The sequence below is a fragment of the Peromyscus maniculatus genome, chromosome 11 (genome assembly GCF_049852395.1).
Source record: "Peromyscus maniculatus bairdii isolate BWxNUB_F1_BW_parent chromosome 11, HU_Pman_BW_mat_3.1, whole genome shotgun sequence".
Lineage (NCBI taxonomy): Eukaryota > Metazoa > Chordata > Mammalia > Rodentia > Cricetidae > Peromyscus > Peromyscus maniculatus.
In genome coordinates, this window is record NC_134862.1 from 56,039,987 (window position 1) to 56,064,129 (window position 24,143).

A 24,143-nucleotide genomic window follows, 5' to 3' on the forward strand; every position below is an offset into this window, starting at 1 on the left:
TGGGCTGTGTAGTACTCAGAACATGTTATTTGAATATTGCTAAATATAATTCTTCTCTTTGTTTTTTTTTTTCTTTTGAAACTCCACTAGATGTTAAAATCCCTGAAGATGGTCATTATGTAGCATGATTCTCCATCACAGATATAACTATAATCATATAGTTTGCCTGGCACACTCTAAGCATTTTTACCAGAAAGACATATAAAAATCCACTAAGCCTCTGTTTAAAACAATCTGAATGATCTAATATCAAGCTATCTAGTTTACCACAGGATTTTTCTAAAGCTTAATGTTTATTTAACCAAAGTTAAATATGTCATTTTTTAATGTATGCATTGTAATGTCCCTACCTGTCATTTCCATCATCTCACAAATTCATCTATAAAGTTATGCATCTTGAAAGATTTTATTTGGGTAGAATTTGAGATTTTGAATGCATTGCATATGACAAGTTTTATAAAAATGACATAAATGTTCATTTTGGTGACTTAAAAAAAACTTTCCTGCATTTCTAAAATCTCTTACAAAATTTAAGAGTTCATATTCTAAAATCAATGGAAAAGATATCTTGGGAGTGATGATATCAATTTTATTTTTTAATTGGGATTCTCAGAATAAATCATCTCAATTTTTATTATTCTTGTTTCTTTTTTAATAACTACATTCATTTTCTTCAAAAGGAAATGAGGTTTATGAATATGCATGTCCATGGGAAAATACATCAGCGGAAGCTATTCAATTTAAGTAGATTACTGTTGTCACTTTGAGTTGGTTTCACTTCCATCTAAGTGATTGACAGACTTGGCCTCTTCTGCTTATAGCTCCTGACACATCTCTACAAGTTTCAGTCACTATAATGTAGTGACCTCAGCTCAACTTCCACATGAACTTTATAAGTGAAAACACTCAGATTGTGCAGTTGTGAATAAAAATAAATTTGCTTTGCAGGGAGTTTGGCCGTTGGAAGGTAAATAACCTTGCAGTTGAAAGAAGAAATTTCCTGGGCTCTCCTCTGCCTCTTGCCCCTGAATTCTTCCGCAACATAAGACTTTTGGGACGGCGACCTACACTTCAACAAATCACAGAAAACCTTATCAAGAAGTATGGGACTCATTTCTTGCTATCTGCTACTCTGGGAGGTAGGAGCCTTTGAAAATATCTGTGTTTGTGTTTGCCTGTGAATAAAAGTGTATATTCACTCTAGAGGGTCACTTAATCCATATCACTACTGTAGACTCTCTTCATTATCAAAAATGTTGATGAACTGATCACTTAATGCCTTCTATAATATTCACACAATTGAAAAAGATGAGTGTACCAATACACATGAAATGTGTGTATAGTTGTGACAATCTATTATACAAAGTGATATGATAAGTCATGTTTAAAAAAATAAATAGCTTCAATGCAGGTGAAAATCATTACTTCTGGTAACAGAGAAAAGAAATGATTTCCAAGAATAAGTGGTAACATTCCATGTTTTTAAATTCTACTCTTTTATTAGTCTGTACTTGACTTATGATTATGGGAAGGATAAAAATATCATAGCTGATTGATAATATTTCAAAAAGATAAAGACTTTGGATTATTTCTTAGGTTAGTGAAGTTAAGAAACCTATGATTAAGCCTGGTTAAAAAAAGGATTGATACTGTAATTCGGATTCAGAAACTTAAATAATTCTGAGGGACTTCAAGGAGATAATTAAGAAAGAAAATATGACATTGTCACAAAATACTTTTCAATCTTCTATTTCTCTATATGCAATTGTATATGTGTCTTCCATGAGCTCTGTAGCTTCCAAGTAATGTATCAAATAGTACCTGATACTCCTGATTCTACTGAGACTGGCAGGAAAATGTGGACAAAGAGGCTGAGGGAAGAATTTGTGTTTCCTTGTCAGCTGCTCCATGAATTTACAAAAGGTGGCTGGGTTGATCTTGTCAAGGGAGCGATGCTATGGAAGACTGCTTTCTTCACAGGTCTCAGCATTATAGGATCAGTCTTTTCTGTTATCAGCCCCAAAAACAAGTCAGTCAAAAATTCAGACAATTAATTATTTCAGAATATATTCCATAAGAAACTCTGTCTTCGCCTTGTAGGTGAGATACTTACACCAAGTCATCACATATATGAAAATCTCCAAAATTTATCAGAGCATTCTTCTGTGGTCCATCCTTCATGCAGGGTATTTGAAAACCTGAGCCACTATATTATCTCTCTTCTAGAGGGAATCCTAGACTTAGCACTTATGTAGAATCTCAGCTTACTGTGCTTTATAAGTCCCAAATATCAATTCCAGTGCTAGTTCGCATCTCAAACATCATGTCTGTCTCTTCCTAACATATTTCTTTTAATTTAAGTGACTTTTAACTTGCTACTTAAATGTGTTTCAGAGGCTATCAAGGCCAACCAAGAATACAGCAAAACTTTATTTTCTGTACTATATTATCATCATATTTTGCCTTGTTCATAGAATTTATACTTATTCAAAAATACTGTGTTTGTTTGTAGAATGGTTTATGACCTCTTTCCCTCTTCTTCAAGACAAAGACCTTGACTGCATGTGTCATTCTTTCTCTTGGTTATAATAGATGTTGGCATAATATAGGCTTTGATTAAACTGCTGTTCAATAAATGACTAGGCCAGGGACCAAGATTCCTGAGTTTCTGACAAATGTAAAGGTTTATGATGACTACAGACAATATTGGAATTCTAATCTTGAATGAAAAGAAACATTCAAAAAACACTAAAACAAATGAATTTCATAAAGGTTCATAACTGAAGTGAATTAGGGTCATAACTAAAGGCAGATATTTAAAACATAAGCAGATTGGAAAAGGATAAAGCCCTCTTACATTTACAGCATGGCATTCTACCATGTCATGTCATGACAACACTAAAAGTGCAGAATGTAGGTGGTAGGCACAAAGAGCAGGCTGCTGTATGTGGATACAACTTCCCTACTCCTTTTATACCGGTGAGTATTAACCAAATAATGAGATGTAGACGACAAATATATGCTAAGTTCCTTCTATGTCCTTATTTAAATAGACTGAAAACACCGAAATCTCTTTATTAATCTTTATGATTGTGAAATTTATTTTATAGTTAAGGAGAGAAGAGCATCTGAATGGAAGTCATACTAAGACTTCTGTGAATGTTTGAAGGTCCTTTAATAAAGTATATACCTCAATTTCATCATGTGTGGCATTTCAGTTTCTGCAATTATCAACAATTATGATTATGTGCAACCTTTGTCTATTTTGCTTTGTAATGGCAAATACTATAAATATAATACAATCTGAAGAGTAAAGGTAGCATTGTTTATATAAATGACTGCTTTTAATAAGTTGAATAAGTTAAGACACATATAAGGCTTCATTACCTTTATCAGTGAAGCAGTGTAACTAGAAGAATTTCCATCAATAAAATAAAGTTTACAAGTATGCAAAAGAGAAGTATATGTGCCTTGCATGGAAAATTTCTTAACACGTTGTTCAAATTTTGCTGAATTTTTACATAATTGTTTTATTATTTTTGTAATAATAACAGAATATTTTGTCTTTCTTGCACTGTTTGTTTTTGTTGTTGTTGGTGGTGGTGGTAGTGGTGTTTGTGGTGGTGCTGCTGTTGCTGGTACCCACTGGTGTCTATTAGTGGTGTTTAAACCTTTCATGGGATTAAGCCAATTGGTGGATTAACTTTTCCAATTACAGCAGGTTATGTTGGTATTTATACATGCCACATTATCTTCCATAAAATATTACAAATATTCCCAATAGAAACTGTAGCTGGAGTTATCTCCAGTCCCAGCTGGGCCCACAGCCATTCAGACTCAAATAAACATACAGACGCCTACATTATTTAAACTGTTTGGCCTAATGGCTCAGGCTTCTTGTTATCTAGTTCTTATATCTTAAATTAACCCATTTCTATTCATCTATATATTGCCATGTGTTCTGTAGCTTTACTTGTGTGCCTGTTACATGCTGCTCCAGGACAGCGGGCTGGCATCTCCTGACTCAGCATTCCTGTTCCCAGAATTCTCTTTTCTGCTTGTCCCACCTATACTTCTTGCTTGACTACTGGCCAGTCAGTATTTATTTATACAGAGCAATAGCCACAGCAAGAAACTATTAACACCAATGAATGGATTAAATAAAATTGCATGATCCAAAGTCAACATAGAATTGGCTATTATAAAATAAACATGTGTCTGAAAAATAAAGCAAGACAATTCAATGCACAAAATAAATATACTAAAATATTTAGGAATAAATTTATCCAATGACTTAAGAAAATCTATCAGGACAGCTATAACACACGGATGATAATAATTTAATCAAAACAAAGCAATCAAGAGTAAATCTATATTTTTAGATTAGAGGAACAAAACATTCTAGAATATCCTTTCTGCTTTAATCAATTCCAGACTCAGTGAAATCTCTGCCCCACCATTAATGCCATTATTGACAGAAAAGAAAAAATAAATCTTAAGATTTGTATGGAAGTAAAGAAAGCATTCAAAACATATAAAGCTATTTTGACACTTTGAACAGCAATAATACACTGAACAGCAAGCAGTACAACTTCCTGATCCACAACAAAGTTCAAAGCCATGATCATTCATAATGAAGGCATTTTCTCTCAGTACTGTGTGTGCTTCATTTATGTGAAAGTCCTGTTCAAGCATTCCCTTAATTTCATTGAATTGGAATCACTAACCTTACCTTACCATCATAGAATAACTCTTGAATGTAAAGATCAAGGCATTTTCCATTCTAATGATGCTTTCTCTAAATGTTACCTGCAGATTCTTTCAGTACTTTCCACTTGATAGAGTTAATAATTGAGTTGAATTAAGTGAAATTATGAAGAGGGTTAAGCATATATGCTCTCTTCCATTTACAGTAAACAATGACAATTTTAAATTGGCAGCCATTGTAATTGGACTCAACCTATATTGCTTTTCTCTCTGTCCATTTGCTTCAGATATTTTACCTGATCAAGGATGCGACTATCGTATTCTGTTTTTAAGAAAACTTGAGATTTATAATAATTAACTTAAACCAATTCCCTTTGTACTTTTTCTTCTCCTTTTCTACCTTAACCCTTTTAAAATATTAAGGATAATTGAAATATCATCAGCACACTGAAGGTTCATATATCAGCAAATTTTTAAACTAAAAATGTAAATATATTATTTTATGACATCCAGAATATTCACCAAAATGAAAGCATTTTGAAAAAATAAGTTGACTTTAAAATATTCATTGCCAATATTAAAGACATGAAAAGAAATAAGTGAAAGATTTTTTCCCCAGAATTACCTAGGGCATCATTCTATTGACTTAGGTATAAAATCTGGATACTCCATTTGAAGCCTTTAATAAGATATTGTATGATAGATAAAACTGTTGATTGAGTTATCTTTCTTCAGAGAAAATCCACTATATAAAAAACCTCCTTTAACATGTTTCATTTTCTCAGTGTGTTTTATTTTTATTGGTTCCAGACTGTTCATCAATGTGGTAATGCTACTTGCTGTTATTTTGAACAATGTTGTCTAAATCTCATCACTGTTTAAATTTCTAAAATAGGCCATTTATTTTAAAGAATCTATACTTTAAAAGATTACACTGCTTGGAGGTATTGATTTCCAGCTATGGAATGAATATATTTCATGACTGTTTTGTTTTCCATTTTATTGTATTATAATATATAACAAACTCAGAAATAAGAGTGTATCTCTGTAATGTATATGGAAACATAAAAATAAGATATGAGGACAAAAAGATGAGCTTAAAATTGAAGGTATTGACTTAATTAGAGAGGCAGTAATTTAAAATATTATTAGATGTGATTTCTGGTTTCAAGTGTTCAAGTAAAACAATTAAAAGTATATCAAAATAATAATTATTTGTATAAAATTGTTATATCATATATGTACAATAATTTTAAATGAATCTGATTGATATTTTCAGAATTTAATGATTTGTTCAGTTAGAGTAGTACTAGAATGCTGCAATTAAGTCTATGTTCTTAACCACATTCATGAAGTGAGAAAACAAGTTATCGTTGATTTTTCCTACAACTCCTGTGCAAAAGGCAGAGCTATAACACAGTTACTCCCAGCTCCTTTGCATCAAAAACCTTTATTTCATTGTTTTATGAATTTATGAAAATAATAAAAAGAAGAAGTTAAAGAAACAGTATTTTTTATTGATTCAATCTGTGTGCATATGGGGGCAATTAGTTTTGTTGCTATATTGTGTACCCTAATAAACTTATCCGGGTATCAGAGGACAGAGCCAGCCATTAGATTAGACATAGAGGTCAGGCAGTGGTAGCACACGCCTTTAATCTTAGCATTTGGGAGACGAGATTCATTGGGATCTCTGTGCGTTCAAGGCCACACTGGGAACAGATCCAGGCGTGGTGTCACATGCTTTTAATCCCAGCACTAGTTGAGTATAGAGGTCTGGAGGTCTGTACAGACAGACAGGAAGTGATAGAGCTGGGCAGAAAGAAGTGATGTAGCTGGGTGGAGAGAATAAGAAAGATGGCAGAGCACAGAAAAGTATATAAGGTGTGAGTATACAGGAAGTAGTTCTGTTGGGCTGAGGATTTCCTAGAGGTAAGAACTTGTGGCAGGCTTGTTCTCTTCCTCTGATCTTTCAGCTCTCACCCCAATATCTGGCTCAGGGTTTTTTTTATAAATAAGAACATTTAGCAATTCATGTTACAATGACTGTGTGTGTGTGTGTATGTGTGTGTGTGTGTGTGTGTGTGTGTGTGTGTGTGTGTGTGTTTGTGTAGGTTTGTAAGTCCAAATACTATTCCCATCATCAGTGGTCAGAAGATTGTCTGGTCTGTGTAGTTAGTGATACAGGTAGTAATTAATTGCCGGACACAGGCTGAGAATCAAAGTCAGGTTCTCAGTAAGAGCAACAAGCCCTATTAATGACTAAGTCATCTAGACCTCCCCAATAAAATTACTTTTCTAACTTCTATATTATTAATAGTATCAAATTTTATTTTAGGAACTGATAGATGTGTTGCTTTATATTACTTTAAAACAACTTTTAATAGATTTGGTTCTGGATGATGCACAATGTAATTTCCAGTACAGACATCATTTTGAATGTACATGTTCATTAAAAGCCACAATTAAATACTTACCAAATAACACTACATTTTTTTCAGTTGCAAGTCCTTGTGATTTTTTCTAAAAGAAATTCTTGTGCATATGTAGTTTTGTTTGCATATTACAAAACCTCATTTTTATAGCACTTAATTTTACTTGAAAACAAACAGTGTTTTCTTCAAAGATGAATTGAAAATGTATATGTATTATCCATAACATTATTGACAGAGCAAGTATTATTATTTATTTATACTATCCCAATAAAAAATGAAGTGTGACTACTGATATCATTTTAATAGTTCACTTTGACTATTTTCTTTATGTATGTGTGTTAAAGAAAGATTAGAAATAGTAAAATGAAGTTTTGGTAGAATAATTATTAGTGTTTCTTTTCTATTTTTTCATTCCCATAAATTTTAAAACTTAAATATTCTTTTTTAAGTTTAGAAACAGTAAATTTTCACTTTTTCCCTGTGAAGAGTATTCCATATAAAGTATCCACAACTGTAATTCTTTGTCATATGCCACCTTTTCACAGTCAATTAACACCTGTCACCATTTTTCCAGCTGGATCTCTTCTATGGAAGTGTAAATTGCTGTTACTTTAGTTAAAATGTAACATAATTGAGTAATAAACTAACTGAATATAAAAATCATATCTTAAAGAAATATGAATAATTATTTAAAAATGGGAGAAACTGCCTCTATGGGGATATCAATTTTGTAATGAAGAAAAATAGCAAGGAGAGAATCACAGATATGTTCTGATGTATGTGCACTGGGCATTGTTAATACAGAATACAGCAGATGAGGCAAAGGACATAATCTTTATGGTTAAGACATGGTATTCACTCATACTTCCTCTTTCTCTTAGTCTTTCCAATTTCTCTGATATTCAAAAAGAAAGGCCAGAAATTAAAGAAATAAGTTTTAATTTTTACTGTTTGCAAGACAATTATCTACTAAAACTATTAAAAGACCATGCTTAAATAACAATGATGATAAATATAATGGAGTACATTGAAATAAATTTTTCCATGTTATCTGTTTTTAATAACAGTTTTCTTTGTAATGAAGGACTAGATGAAAGTTAAGAGGGAGACTACCTGTCATTTGAGTATAATTTTACTCAGCTTTCCTTATACAGTACATCAATAAAGTAGATCAATCATATGCACATTTTTGATTAATTTATACCTGCTATCTATGACGAAGCATAAGACCTAAGTGTTTCCTGCAACAGCATCACTTGAGTGGTTAATGAAGACAACCATTTCTTTAAGGATTAGTCTTTTTGTGACTAAGAATCTCATGAATGGAGAGTGGGTCAACAGTGTTGGAGCTTGGTAGAAATGCAGAATTACAGACTCAGTCCCAGATCAATATAACAACATTTACAGGTGACTTCAATGCACATTGAGTTTGAACAACACTGTTTGTAGTGGCTGACTAAATTAGAAATGCACTCAAGTGTTCCAGAAATCTGGCTTCTGAGAATAAATATATAGAAAGAATAGGAGGAGTTCTGAACCAAATATGAAAGAAACGTACAAACATCTTCATTTTTTGTTGATTTGAACTGGCTTCAAAATTAGAAATAGTTTAATCTTCTTTCGGTCAGTGGAGATTCAATGCTAACTAACCTTGAGCTATGTCCAATTACTTTTTTCATTTATTTGCACTATAGGGAGCATCATGCTATTTGAGCAATTTAATGATAATAGATTTGTATTTTTTGGGGGGGGGATAACTGTTAATGATCATAAGGCCAGTTGCTTTACTTTAGAGTGTTTTGGGAAACATTTTTAATTTTTGCTATGTAAGGTTAGCATTTTGTTTTCTACAACATGATGTAACTGTTGATTAGTATTAGGCCAACACATCTGTATTTCATCTACAGTCTTGATGTATAAACATAGTTCTGCTTTTTGCAAGAAAATATTTTAAGGCTGTTTATTTCTTATTACTTTTGTTTCTGAAACACTCTTCCTCTTTTTATTAGAAAGTGGGGAGCAGCTACCATGTTACACACCTTCACTGTGTTGAGTAAGATAATTCATGAGAACAAAATGCAAAGGCCAACTAAACATAAGTTCAAAATTGGGGTGTTTCTACCTGTGTAGAGTTTCTAATCATATAGCATTTTTAATAAGCAAAATTTGCATCAAAACAAAGATACATCACAATAAGGCCTCCAGTATGAAGATGTTGAAGGTGGTTAGATTTATTTGCCCTCTGTGGTTATAATTTATTTATTTATCTGAAATGTAGTACAATAATGCAGTAACCCTGGAACTGTACCAATCACAAAATGAATAAAAACATGGCCAACCAGAAGAGTTAGAATCATTATACATGTATTAACAATTAAAGAAAATGTTTCTATGAATTTGAGAGAAAACAAGGGAACAACATGGGGGGCGTGGAAGTGGGGAAGAGGAATAGAAAGGAAATAGGTGAGACACTCTTGTGGAATATTACTTTAACTATGTAAAGTTGTGTCACATTTGTATCCTGCCTTTGTTTATTTATGTAAAAGTATGTTGCTATTTCACCTTGCCTGCCTAAGATATCTGATCAGTCTAATAAAAAGCTGAATGGCCAATAGCTAGGCAGTAGAGAGAATTCTCTCCTGGCAGGCAGGGAGAATAAAGAGGAGAGAAGGGAAGAGAAGGGAGTCGAGAACAGAGAATGAAGGAGAAAGAAAGGGAGATACCTGGGGCCCGCCAGGCAGCCTCCAGACAGACAGACACAGAGTAAGACATACAGAATAAAAGAAAAGTGAAAAGTCCCAAGGCAAAATATAGTTGAAGAGAAACAGGTCAATTTAAATTATAAGAGCTAGTGGCGCATGCCTAGGCTAAGACTGAGCATTCTTAACTAATAATAAGTCTCCATGTCATGATTTGAGAGCGGGTTGGTAACACAAAAGAAAGCCTGCTAAAATGTACTTTGTCTTAGTCACTGTGATACTGCTGTCAAAGAAACCATAGTTATAATAGAAACCATTTCACTGGGGCCTTGGTTACAGTTTCAGAGGTTTAGTCCATTATAATCATGATGGGTAATCTGTGGCCTGCAGGCTGATCTGGAGCAGTAACTGAGAGCTACTGCCTAAGCCGTAGGCAGAGAGAGAGAAACTCTAGGTTTGGCATGGGGTTTTGAAATTTCACCCACCCCCAGTGACACACATTTTCTCCAATGTGGTCACACCTCTTAATCCTTGTAATCCTAATAGTGCCACTCCCTGAACTAAAGATTCATTCAAATATATGAGCCTATGGATACCATTATTATGCAAAACAACACATACTTACATTATACATTTAAAAAAATATGTAATAAAGATATAAAAACTCCAGAAACCAGTGGATTAAAATTTGAAAGTTTGTAATGGTATCTGCTAGTGGTTGTGAAAACCCCATGGCTCTCTTTGATTTTTCTTCTCATTTTGAAAGTTAAGTAGAAAACTCCATTTAGATTGACCTGTCTTCTGAGAGAAAATAGGAGAAGAGTGGTACAATTTCTCTATGCTTGTGAACATTTGCCCTGCATGATGACACACACCTGGTTCACTTTATATCTGTTGATCAATGCTCTACCTTTCAATAACATAAGTAACAGATTACTCTCATATGCTGTTTATAGATCTCAGCAAAGTGTCAGTGATCCACATGTGGTTATTTGTCACCACTAAAATAATAAATTATTGCATAGTAAAATACAATGTGTTGAATTATTCTTATTGATTTAAACCTAGGACTCATGTAAATGAAGGATTTTTTTAATGTCAGATTATAATTACAAAATTTCTCCTTTTTCTTTCCTCCCACTAAACCCTACCACATACTCCTCCCTATACTCCTTCAAATTTATGACCTCATTTTTCACTTTATTATTTCATGTGTGTATGTATATGTATATAAATATATCTATTCCTAAATATAGCCTGTTCAGTCCATACACTGTTATTTGTGTGTGTGTTTTCATGGACGGCTATTTAGTACCAAAAAAATTCAATTGCTGTGCTCATATTTCAGGTATATGAGTATTTACCAACATGTACGCTTACCTGGTACCTATGGAAGCTAAAAGAGGGTGTTAGATTTCTGAAACTGGAATTAAGAAAGATTGTAAGTTGCCATGTGGGTTCTGGGAACTGAACACATGTCCTTACAAGAGCAGCAAGTGCTCTTAACCAGTTAACCATTTCTCCAGACATTTTATGTAATTTTATTCTGTTAATTTCTGTTCAAATTTTTTAAGAATATTACTTCTACTACTAAAAATGAAATATATATAAATGAAAATTGGCACAAACCAAGTGAAAAGCAAATAGAATCAAAGGTCTTTAATTTCTATTTCTGTTGGAGTTAACAGAGCTGAGTTGTCTATCAAGACAGGAAAACTAAAAACAGCTGAAAAAAGCCATGTTTCAGAAGTGTATAAAGCTTTCAGCTAATCATTGCTATAATATCAAAGTTGTGATATGGTTTTGTTTTATTTCTCTATGTTTCACATTCTCCATGAAAGAATGTTCAAATTGGGTTTTTAATGTCCAAAAACTGTCACAGAATTTCAGTTGCCAGAGACAGGTGCATGGTTTCCACATGGAAAATTAAGATCTTTTTCTATCTGCAATCGTTTATGGTTTTCATGTTCTAGCAGACTTGGGATGCTGGTGTATCACTTCCAAAAGCACAAGCCATATTTTCAATATGTGACCACTCATCTTGCTTATAGATAGCAGCAGGTTTAAACATATATTTCTAAAACATTTGTATAATTGGATACTTGTGAGAAATTTTTAAATTGAGGATGTAGCCTTCTTTCTCAAGTCTTTGTATAACTATCTCAAATGATTTGAGTAACATAAAAATTGATAAAACTTGGTAGTTGTTCATATTTTTAAGCCTTTAATCCCAACACTTGGGAAGCAGAGCCAGGTGGATCTCTGTGAGTCCTAGGCCAGTCTGGGCTACCAATTGAGTTTCAGGAAAGGCACAAAGCTACACAGAAAAACCCTATCTCAAAAAAAACCAAAAAAAAAAAAAAAAGATTAAAAACAGGTGTCTTAGGAAGAAAAAAATTGTTGTTTATTCTCTATAAATATTGATGGTTATTGGAAATGTAACATACTAAATGATTTTTAGCATAAGCTGGATAACATCAAATAGATGTTTGAAATATTATAAACAATAAATTAGTACAGATTTAGAAAAGTATAGCAACTTACATTGAGATCTAAGCTGGTTCTCATATTTGACTTAAGGAGAGTCTTTTACATACATGAATTAATATCCTATTATGAAGAAAAGACAAGTAACTTGTAAGTGGGTCATCTTTATCAGACTATTAAAAACCCACCACTATTTTTAAACACCCTAAATATTTTGATAATAAAAATACCCTAGGTAATAAAAATGATTGAGTCTAGATTCCTGTAGTAAAACAATCAGTAATATGAACTTAATATGAATATATAAGGTTTTCATTGTGAAGTACAATAAAACTAAGGGGAAAAAGAGAATAAACTAATATTTATTATATTCATTTTTTTCTCTACCAAGGGCAGTAGAGAATTACATCGTTTAATGTTCCTAAGGAATTGAAAGAAGCTATTACCTCTTATTTGAAACCAAGTGCACTAACAATCTATGCAAGTTTAATAACATATCAAGATCAGCAAGAGGAGGACAGTAAAGGATAAGAATTTACCCAGCATATATGATAGCAAAATTATTCATGTACCTCTCAATATATCATATTGTCTTTATAATTTCTCATTTAAATGGTCCAAATTTGAATAAATTGTAGAATTACTAAACATATAAGTATACTAATATGTGCAATATTTATAATTTATTCTTATTTTATGACGTATTTGTTGATTTTTTCAGGTTAGAAGAAAACACAAATATCTGTGATTATTTACAATAATGTAATAAAATAAAGGAATTTATTAACTCTTCCTTAGATGGAAAATGTATATTCTTCTTGCTTGTTCATTTCTGTTCCACATTTCTTTATGCTCATCTCTTTTAAATGTACAGTATTCTGTATGTCATCACTCACATTAGCATATGTTGAGTCATTCTATCTAAAACAGCAGTTACTGTGTCTTGCTATGTGTTGTTTTAATTTTGTGTGGGACAGAATATTTGGTAAATAGTCTTAAATCAGTGAACATTAGTAAAGTTTTAAAAGTGTATGCTCTTTCTGCTGTCTAGAGTAAAAGATGATTGGAATTTTATGAGAAAGTAGTCAATAGGATAGATTTTCTTTTCACCTGAAAAGCAATGACAGAAAAAAAATCTTAGAAATGCAAATTTAGAGAAAGTATATTCTGCATATGGGCACCAACTCTAGGACAGGGCTAAAGAATTTATTAAAAGAAAAGTAGAAAGGCAGGCATTATTCATAAAAAAAGACTTACATTACTAAAAACACTTTGGCTTAAAAGAATTTTTGTTTTGTTTTTCTAAACATGATATGATTCAACCTGTTATATTTAGGAATATATTTGAATAGATAGATAGATAGATAGATAGATAGATAGATACATGCAATAACAGTGAAAAATAGGCCATAAACTCAAAGGTGGAGTATATAGTATAGTTGAAAGGAAGGAAAGCGAAGGAATAAATGTTGTAATTATGATCTCAAAATAAACAAAACAATATGAAAATAATTTTGGTGAGTGAAACACATGAATAAGGCAGCAATTTTACAATTCCTAATATATTTTACTCACATACTAATCTGGCTACAAATATCTTTTCTTACATGTTAATGTTATTCAAAAATAATTTCTATGTATAAGAAAATTAAATCTTAATTTATAATTTGTCATCCAGTTACTAAATTGAGGCCATGCTTAGAACTCAGTGGCTAGAACATATACATCAGAACAACCCTATGCTGTTCTACTGTTCTAAAATCTGGTAAAAGAATCTCTCCTAGTTTTTAAATTATCTTTTCTCTCCCATAACATGTGACTTTCAATTAATGTTTGAACAGGTCCAATAAAAAGAAGCTTGCAAGCAGGTTGGGAAAATGTCTCAGCAGTTAGTAGATGGTACAGCTCCTGAAGAAAATCTGTGTTTATTTCTTAGTTTCCTGGTTGTGTGACTCAAACACCTAAAAGTCTAAATCCAGAGGATCACCTTTGTGTGTAAATAAACCTTGCTCTTAACATGTTTTCAGTATCTAATCACCATAATGAGTTCTGGCCAAAGAATCCTTCTGTCTAAAATTTCCTCTGTTAAATTCTCTTGCTTTCTCTTGAATTAAACAATTATACTTTTTTAAGCCCTTTCCTTCAAATTTTCTACTCCTGTTCATCAAATTAAAAGAAATGTGCACATATTTACACACTCCTTTTTAAACTACTTGTTAAACACCCTTTTCTCATTATTTGTATGTATGTGCAGATGTGGTCTGCACTGCTTTTCTAGAGTACAGTGTATTATCTCTACTATATATCACCAGTGTACTCAGTTCCTAGTGATGAACATTTGTCTTATTTCTGGTTGGAGCAAACTAGGTTTCCTAGTGGTTTTACCCAGCAGGACTGCATAAGAGATTGATTGGAATAATGGACCTGAGTATCAGGTGTTTGTAGGGTCTACACTTGACTGTAACTAGCAAGGGGGAGGACTTTTGCTCCACCCCTTGGCGTTGTTTTTTTTTTTTAATTTTATTTTATAGCTAATTTAATTTTACATATCAGCCACGGATTCCCCTGTCCTCCCTCCTCCCACACCTCAGCCTTCCCCCCAATCCACCCCCATTCCCACCTCCTCCAAGGCAAGGTCTCCCCTGGGGAGTCAGCCCAGCCTGGGAGACTCATTTGAGGCAGGTCCAGTCCCCTCCTCCCTGAACCAAGGCTGACCAAAGTGCCCCAGCATAGGCCCTAGGTTCCAAAAAGTCAGCTATGCACTGAGGACAGGTCCAGGTCCCACTGCCTGGGGGCCTCCTAAACAGTTCAAGTTAATCAACTGTCTCACTTATCCAGAGGCCCTAGTCAGTTCCATGCGGGCTCCTCAGCTATTGGTTCGCATTTCATGTGTTTCCACTAGTTTGGCTATTTGTCCCCGTGCTTTTTCCAATCATGGTCTCAATATCTCTTGCTCATATATTTCATCCTCTCTCGCGCCAATTGGACTCCTGTAGTTCCACCTGGGGCTTGGCCGTGGGTCTCTGCATCTGCTTCCATCAGTCACTGGATGAGAGTTTTATCATGACAGGGTGTTTGGCCACCCGATCACCAGAGTAGGTCAGCTCAGCCACTCTCTCGACCGTAGCCAGTAGTCTATAGGGAGGTATCTTTGTCAATTACTGGGGACCTCTCTCTAGCACTCTGCTTCTTCCTATTCCCATTGTGGTCTTCAGTTATCATGGTATCTCTTTCCTTGTTCTCCCACTCTGTTCCTGATCCAGCTGGGACCTCCGTCTCCCCTAAGCATTCTTTCCCATGACACTTGCCCTCCATTACCCCACCCCATCCCCAGTTTGTTCATGTAGATCTCATCCATTTCTCTGTCATTGGGTGATCCTTGTGTCTTTCTTAGAGTCCTCTTTACTAGGTAGCTTCCCTGGAGTTGTGAGTTGCACTCTGGTTGTCCTTTGCTTTACATCTAGTATCTACTTATGAGTGAGTACATACCATGTTTGTCTTTCTGAGTCTGGGTTACCTCACTCAGGATGATTTTTTCTATTTTCCATCCATTTGCCTGCAAACCTCATGATGTTATTGTTTTTCTCTGCTGAGTAGTACTCCATTGTGTATATGTACCACATTTTATTCAGTTGAAGGGCATCTAGGTTGTTTCCAGGTTCTGGCTACTGCAAATAATGCTTCTATGAACATAGTTGAGGGTGTGTCCTTGTGGTATGATTGAGCATTCCTTGGGTATATGCCCAAGAGAGGTATAGCTGGGTCTTGAGGGAGATTGATTCCCAATTTTCTAAGAAAGCACCATATTGATTTCCAAAGTGGCTGTACAAGTTTGCATTCCCACCAACAGTGGAGGAGTGTTCCCCTTTCTTCACATACCACATAAGCTGTTCAGTATTTTTTAACTTAGCCATTCTGACAGATATAAAGTGGTATCTCAGAGTCATTTTGATTTGCATTTCCCTGATGACTAAGGATGTTGAGCAATTCCTTAAATGTCTTTCACCTATTTGAGCTTCTTCTGTTGAGAATTCTGTTTAGCTCTATAGCCCATTTTTTAATTGGACTGTTGGGTATTTTGATGTCTAATTTCTTGAGTTCTTTATATGTTCTGAATATCAGCCCTCTGTCAGATGTGGGGTTGGTGAAGATCTTTTCCCATTCTGTAGGCTGTCATTTTTATCTTGTTGACCATCTCCTTTGCCCTACAAAAGCTTCTCAGTTTCAAGAAGTCCCATTTATTAATTGTTTCTCTCAGTGTCTGTGCTACTAGTGTTATATTTAAGAAGTGATCTCCTATGCCAATGTGTTCAAGACTACTTCCTACTTTCTCTTCTATTAGGTTCAGGGTAACTGGATTTATGTTGAGGTCTTTGATCCCCTTGGACTTAAGTTTTGTGCAAGGTGACAGATATGGATCTATTTGCAGTCTTCTACATGTTGACATCCAGTTATGCCAGCAACGTTTGTTGAATATGCTTTCTTTTTTCCATTGTATAGTTTTGGCTTCTTTGTTGAAAATCACATGTTCATAGGTGTGTATATTAATGTCAGGGTCTTCAGTTCTGTTTCATTGGTCCACATTTTGGTTTTTATGCCAGCACCAAGCTGTTTTTATTACTGTAGCTCTATAGTAGAGCTTGATGTCTGGGGTCGTGATGCCTCCAGAGGTTGTTTTATTGTACAGGATTCTTCTGGATATACTGTTGTTTGTTTGTTTGTTTGTTTTTGTTTTTCTATATGAAGTTGAGAAATGTTCTTTCCAAGTCTTTGAAGAATTGTGTTGGGATTTTGATGGAGATTGCATTGAATCTGTAGATTGCTTTTGGTAAGATTCCCATTTTTACTATGTTAATCCTAGCTATCCATGAGCATGGGCGATCTTTCTACTTTCTGACATCTTGTTCAATTTCTTTCTTCAAGTACTTAAAGTTCTTGTCATACAGGTCCTTTGCTTGTTTATTTAGAGTTACCCTGAGGTATTTTATATAATTTGTGGCTATTGTAAAGGGTGACGTATCTCTGATTTCTTTCTCAGCCTGTTTGTCATTTGTATATAGGAGGGCTACTGATTTTATAGAGTTAATCTTGTATCTTGCTACATTGCTGAAGGTGCTTATAAGCTGTATGGGGTCACTTATATATACTATCTTGTCATCTGCAAATAATGAAAGTTTGACTTTTTCCATTCCAATTTGTATCCCCTTGATCTCCTTATGTTGTCTTACTGCTCTGATTAGAACTTCAAACACTATATTGAATAAGTATGGGGAGAGTGGGCAGCATTGTCTTGTTCCTGATTTTAGTGGAATCATTTTGAGTTTCTCTCCATTTACTTTGATGTTGGCTGTTGGCTTGCTGTAAATTGCCTTTATTATGTTTATGTAAGGCCCCTGTATTCCTGACCTCTCCAAGACCTTTATCATGAAGTGGTGTTGAATTTTGTCAAAGGCCTTTTCAGCATCTAGTGAGATGATCATGTGTGTTTTTTTTTTTTTCTTTCAGTTCCATTCCCTCCTCTGAAAAGCTAAGGTCTCTTATGGTGAGTCAGCAAAGCTTGTTACATTCAGTTGAGGCAGGTCCAAGCCCCTCCCCTTGCATCAAGGCTGTGCAAGATATCCCGCCATAGGTAGTGGACTCCAAAATGCCAGGTCATGCATCAGAGATGGATTCTGATCCTGCTTCCAGGGGCCCCTTAAGCATTGTTATAAATATACCTTTAGAATAAAGTTCTGGGTAGGTGGATAAGGATCCGGGCCCACTCAAGTCTATCATGTGTTTCTCTCTGTTTTCTCTCCCCTCTTTATTTCTAACTGAGTCTCTTATCCCTCATTCCTCAAAAGTTCCTGGGGTAAATAAATGAGGAGGCTGGTCCACCATGATTTCCAAATGTTAAATATAAAGTCTCAGTGGCTTTTGCACATTTTACCAGTGTATTTGGAGTTAGATACATGCATCAGGGGCTGGCTACCTGCCTGCCAACCTGCCTTGCTTCCTTTCTCCCTTGATTGTATTGTAGACTTACACATTTTTTGTTGTTGTTTTGATTCATGTTATTGTTAAGTTTGTTCAACTGGTGTCTGATGTCTACCAGACCTGTCTTTCCAGTGGCAGTTCTCTTATTTGCTTCCCAAGTATCTTAAGACAGTATTAAGTTTGCATTTTGTGGATTGTACAGGTCCTTTTAGATGAACAAGCTGTGTAATTTCAAGATAACCTGAAGCATTGTGAATGAATGAAGCAATTCTTAGTATAATATACATCCTTGAGAGACTGTTCTCCTTATGATGCATATACCAAGACTATCAAAGTTCTAAGGATCTACTGAATAACACATAGGTGTCTATGGATTTGGGACCTCATGCTGGCATTCAATTTCACTTATTCTCAGTTCATATATTCTGCTTCTGCCCATCCCTGTGCATTGCCTAGCCTGAGCCAGTTTTCCTGCCACTTTTTACTTTTGGTTCAGCAATATCAAGCCCTTCCTGTTTTTACAACTGCTTTTTGAGCCATGCTTGACTTGGTGTTGCATCAGGGTGTGACTCTTCAACATTTATCGTTCCTGATCAAAGATACTCTGGATAGCTTTTAAGAATAGATTCCATCAAGATTTTGCCTCCTGCATTCCATGTTTTGTAAAGTGACAAAATGAGTTTACTCTTTCACTTTCTCTAACAGATCTGCCATAGTCTATGTCACCAAAACCTGTGACTAGATGTGAATCTTGACAGGGCTGAGGGCTTCTCTGAAGGATAGGAACATCAATCTTTTATTTGCTTTACCTTTTTGTAGCATTTCTATGTGAGTTTAATTCACCACCACATAACTCAGCGGCAGAGTTCAGCTCTCTTTGTGTTTTATGTTTTTTTTTCTTTTGTTTGTTTGTTTTTGTTCTTGTTTTGTTTTAGAGACAGGGTTTCTCTGTGTAGCTTTGATGCCTTTCCTGGAACTCACTCCATAGCCCAGGCTGGCTTGTAACTTACAGAGATCTGCCTGCCTCTGCTTCCAGAGTGCTAGAATTAAAGGCATGTGCCACCACCAAGCAGCTATAATTTTTACTTTTATTCATGAAGCACAGAAGTAGTTCTCTCTATTTCTTTCTTTATAGTAGACTGCTCCCCCCACCCCATTTTGATTCATTCTTTCAACAGCTTGTTCAGGGGCAGCCTATAGTTCAGCTGATTACCTGATCACAATTCAGCTTGCCTTTGCCTTCATATTTAGGGGCTTTAGAATCTTTTAAGAATCAATGCTTTGTATGTTTTCTCAGTTTAATATGTATTTTACCAACACATTAAACATTCATAGCTGTAATTTCTTTGGAATTTATCTTTAAATGCAGTCACACTGTTTGTCAAATGACAATTTTGAACTCACCATGTGATTCAGTGAAGGGTCTATCACTCTCCAATGAGTTAAGCTAGTCATGTTAAGCTGAACTTTCATTTACACCAGCTTGCAGTTTTTGTCCTATGCCTTGAATTAATACTAAATTACTTTATTTAGATAGATTTATAATACATATTCATTTATGATGACACCTTCATATTGTGAGGTTATAACTCTCAGAAAAGTATACTTAGTAATCTTCAGTTAGTAATTTTCATTTATAATTTAGAATTGATATAGCCAGTTCTGGGATACAAAATATGACTTGTTCTGTTTTTTAAATAACTTTACATTAAAATTATGCATTAATTTATTATTTAATAATGAATAGTGATATTTGGGGAAAATAACCATTTTGCCTGTTAAAGTCTATTTCTGAGTTTTAGGACTATTTTATAAAGTCTGTTTTTCTGAGTTTTAGAATTGTTTTTATAAGTTTCAAATTATTTTCTCCTTTTCAGTGGTGGACTTTCATGAAAAATGATTTGTAATCATCCTACACCAATGTTTTCTCCATTTAGTTCATATTTTTATATAGTTTATTTATGCATAATTTCTGTAATTCGTTACTATTTTTATTGATTCTTTTCTGAATTTCACACTAGTACAATAGCATTAATCATTTTATTTATTTATGTTTTGCTGAAAATATCAACCCAATTTTCTTTATTTTTGTATTTGCTTTGTCATTGTATTTTTGTATGTGTCTGGGTTTGTGTATTTATCTTTGTGTGTGTGTTTTAGTGTTGAGACAGATTTTTATGCAGCACAAACAGGACACAAAATCACTGTCTGGCGCTGACAAAGATCGTGGTTCCTGACCCCATCCATACCTTTCCTTCTTAAGTAGCAGGTTTACAGGAAAGTGCTGTCAACACCCAGCACTTACGTGGCTCTAATTTTAATCAGAAAAAGGCCCTGGTTTTCTCTAGTACATTATTTGTCTTTCTTGTTGAGAGCTCCATCATTTTTCTTTCATACTCACTGGAAACAATTCAACAACTTTAATTTTCATCTTCAAAATTTTAGCAGAATCATTTGTGCTAAATGACATCATTTTTGTCAGCTCAGTGAGCTTTGTGTTTAAAGTATTTTATTACCAAGAAACCAAAACCCTATACTTAAACAATGTCATAAAATAATTATTTTTATGGCTTCTAATTTTGATTTATTTTTTATTTACTACGTTAATTGTCCATGCATTTTTCCCCTTTGGGGGAAAATGTGTTTTGATAATTGTTAGTGTATTTCCTATCTCTTATCTCAAGGAAGCTGCTTTGAGACTTACCTATATTTTTTACAATTGGAAATTACTCTTTTTAGATACTTTTCTTTATTTAATATAGGTTTACTTTTTTCATCACTCATTTTTGTATTAGATTCATATAGCTTGCACACTTCCATGAACTAGATCACATATGTTTATCAGCATAATCATTTCTCTGGGAACTGTCATAGCTCTATCCATTAAACTGTGGTATCAGAAAAGTTTTCTAGAAAAAACATAGAATGCATTCTACATAATTTATCATAGTAAAATATTAACTAAATATTTTCCCTTAGGCTTTGAGAGAGAAAAGGAAAGGGGGTATGCTATAATTATATTAAAATCTCAAAAATTTTTTTAAATCATTTCAATCATTTAGTGTTTTGTATATGTATAATTTTTATTAACAGTTTATTACATTGTAAATGTGAATTGACTGTCTTGCAGAGGTCTATGGGTTCATATCATTAGATGATCACATGAGCTACTCTATTATATAATATATACCATCTTTCAGATAGACAGGGGATATATACTGCTCTTGTGGATGATCTTATTTGGCCTATCCTAGGCACACTCTTTCAGTTTTTAAGTGGGCACATTGCCACCATAACACATGGGTTCCTGAGGGAGAACATGAAGCAAATTCGGCAGTTATTTGTTAGGTAAATATGCAACGCTGGCAAAGTCTGAGAAGAACAAGTTCTTCACATCCAACTTAGATAGTATGGGTGTTTTTTTATTACTATTTGATCTTTGGAAAACAAAGCTTCCTGGTAACTCACCGTAAGTCTTGTCTCACTGTCCATCATCATTATCGGTTTCTATGACTTCCCATTGAGTTTAGTGATTTACATAGTGCCAATTAATGCACCATATTTTAATACATAATGGGAAGGGAACTTGTGAATGTGTTGCTAATGAATATGTACATGCATAAAATATACAATCTATTCATTTCAAATGTATACCAGAATACTACTTCGGTTTTCTTGTTTCCACCTTGATTGATATGCTGTTCCCATGGTAAAATATATGGTTTAATGCAGTGCTACAAAACTTCACTTAATATTTTATTAGACTTCACTTTGTGGTCCAAAAGTATTCACTAAGTTAAACTACCTGACAAAGTCAGGTAGTTTAATGACATTATCCTTTAACATCTTGATATTTAAAATTTACTAAATATATATCCAAAGCCTTACATATCTGTGGTACTTATAGGTACTTAGGTAAGAAAATTACAAGCATTTTTAAAACTTCATTAAATTTTATGGTTTTCACTCATTTTTCTTCACAGGAGTTTATAGGCATTCATTCTTGGAGATAAGTATAGAACGTACTTTAACTGGGAAATACAATCGTTTTCATATCATTAATACAGGAGAGGAGTCACTCACAATTTTTGTGGACAAGCGGAAGCTGAGCAAAAGATCTGAAGGAAGTGATACAAGCACCAATAGTTCGTCTGTCACCCTGGAGACCCTACATCAGTTGGCTGCTTCCTATTTTATTGACAGGGATAGTACTCTTCGCAGACTCCACCATATCCAAATTGCATCCACTGCCATCAAGGTAAGCATAAAATAACACTAACATTGCCCTTTTCCTTTGTTTATCCCATTTCTATGATATCTCTCTGGCTATTTCTTGGACCAGTGATTTAAATGATTGTTACAAAAATTGTGTTTAATTTTATCAATTGCTTTTAATTATAAGGTACAATTATATGCAGATCAATGCAGAATTTTCAATTGATAACGAGGTCAGAGTTTTTTTTTTCTTTTTTAATGAGTAAATATAATTAAAATTTATTTAATTTTGAAGTTCAGTATTGTTCAGAGACACTTCTTGGGATGGTGTATGTAAGATTAACCTTAAAAATCATATAGATTATATTTGCAATTTCTCCTCATGCTATATTTTTTTTTTTTTTTGGTTTTTCGAGACAGAGTTTCTCTGTGTAGCTTTGCGCCTTTCCTGGGACTCCCTTGGTAGCCCAGGCTGGCCTCGAACTCACAGAGATCCACCTGGCTCTGCCTCCCGAGTGCTGGGATTAAAGGCGTGCGCCACCACCGCCCGGCCATGCTATATTTTTTAAATATAGCAAGATGTTCTATTATGATGAAAGTGAGTTTGAGCAAAAATAAAATGATGAAGAGTTCTTGTCTAAGGTATTTAAAAGTGGAGTTAGAATACACAAGTATTTGGAATAAGTTTCTGAAAGACAAAAATATACCCTAATGTAGAATTAGTAGAACAATGCTATCTGCTCACCAAAGTCATGTGACATTGTACTTAGTAAGTTTGACTATCAAAACTTATGAAATGAATAGTGATGTAGGTAAACAATCAAAAGATATAAGAAATCAAGAAAGGAGAAGTAGAGAATGAGGTTTTGAGGGGTGGGTTTTTTATTATACCCTTTTAGTGGCATTTCTATAGAATATTAAGATAATCATATTATTGTGTTTGGCTAAGGGCAAGAGTATTAATAACTGAACAAGAATGGGCACAATAGGTTTTTGGAATAATTTTGCAATAACAAAATGAATACAAAGAATATTTTGTCATCTCATATCTCACATGTCGTACTTAATACAGGAAGCAATTATTAAGTATAAAAACCATAGTTCTATGAAATGAAAATGAATTTGTGCATGCCTTTGTGCCTGTAAGTTGAAAGGTAACCATTTTGATATTTGGGGAAATGTGAGCATGAATACTGGTGCGCGCACACACACACACACACACATTAAAGATAATCTTGGACAATATTGAAATATATTTAGCAGAAAGATTACCAAAAAATATGGAATGTTCTGACATATGTAGGTTTAGTGTCTCTAGTATAAGGATTAGGAATTTTTTTCTGTAGATAAAAATAATAAAATGCAATTTTACATAATTTATACTGATAATTTACAATTTAGAAGTCAGCCTCTAACTGTGGAGCATATATTAAGAAACTGAGCATATAAGCAATATTTAGACTGTATAGATTAACATATAACCAGTACAATTTCAGATATCTTTGATAATGTGGAAAAGCATGAAGTAGGATATTGTTAAATATTTACTTGACAATACTGAAGAGAAATAGACTTTACCAGAAATCAATTTTACTAGTGAAAACAATATGTTAAGCTATAATTT

At 33.9% G+C, this 24,143-nt stretch overlaps 1 protein-coding gene across 4 annotated transcripts in view; it reads left to right on the forward strand.

Annotated features, from left to right (window-relative positions):
* Brinp3 (BMP/retinoic acid inducible neural specific 3) overlaps positions 1-24,143 on the forward strand; it is a 382,003-nt gene that overhangs the window by 194,934 nt on the left and 162,926 nt on the right. For all 4 annotated transcript variants that reach the window (XM_015997685.3, XM_006978971.4, XM_015997686.3 and 1 more), the window contains exons 3-4: positions 949-1,139; positions 22,372-22,562. In XM_015997685.3, coding sequence (XP_015853171.1) covers positions 949-1,139; positions 22,372-22,562 — 382 coding nt within the window. The remainder of the gene's footprint in view (positions 1-948; positions 1,140-22,371; positions 22,563-24,143) is intronic.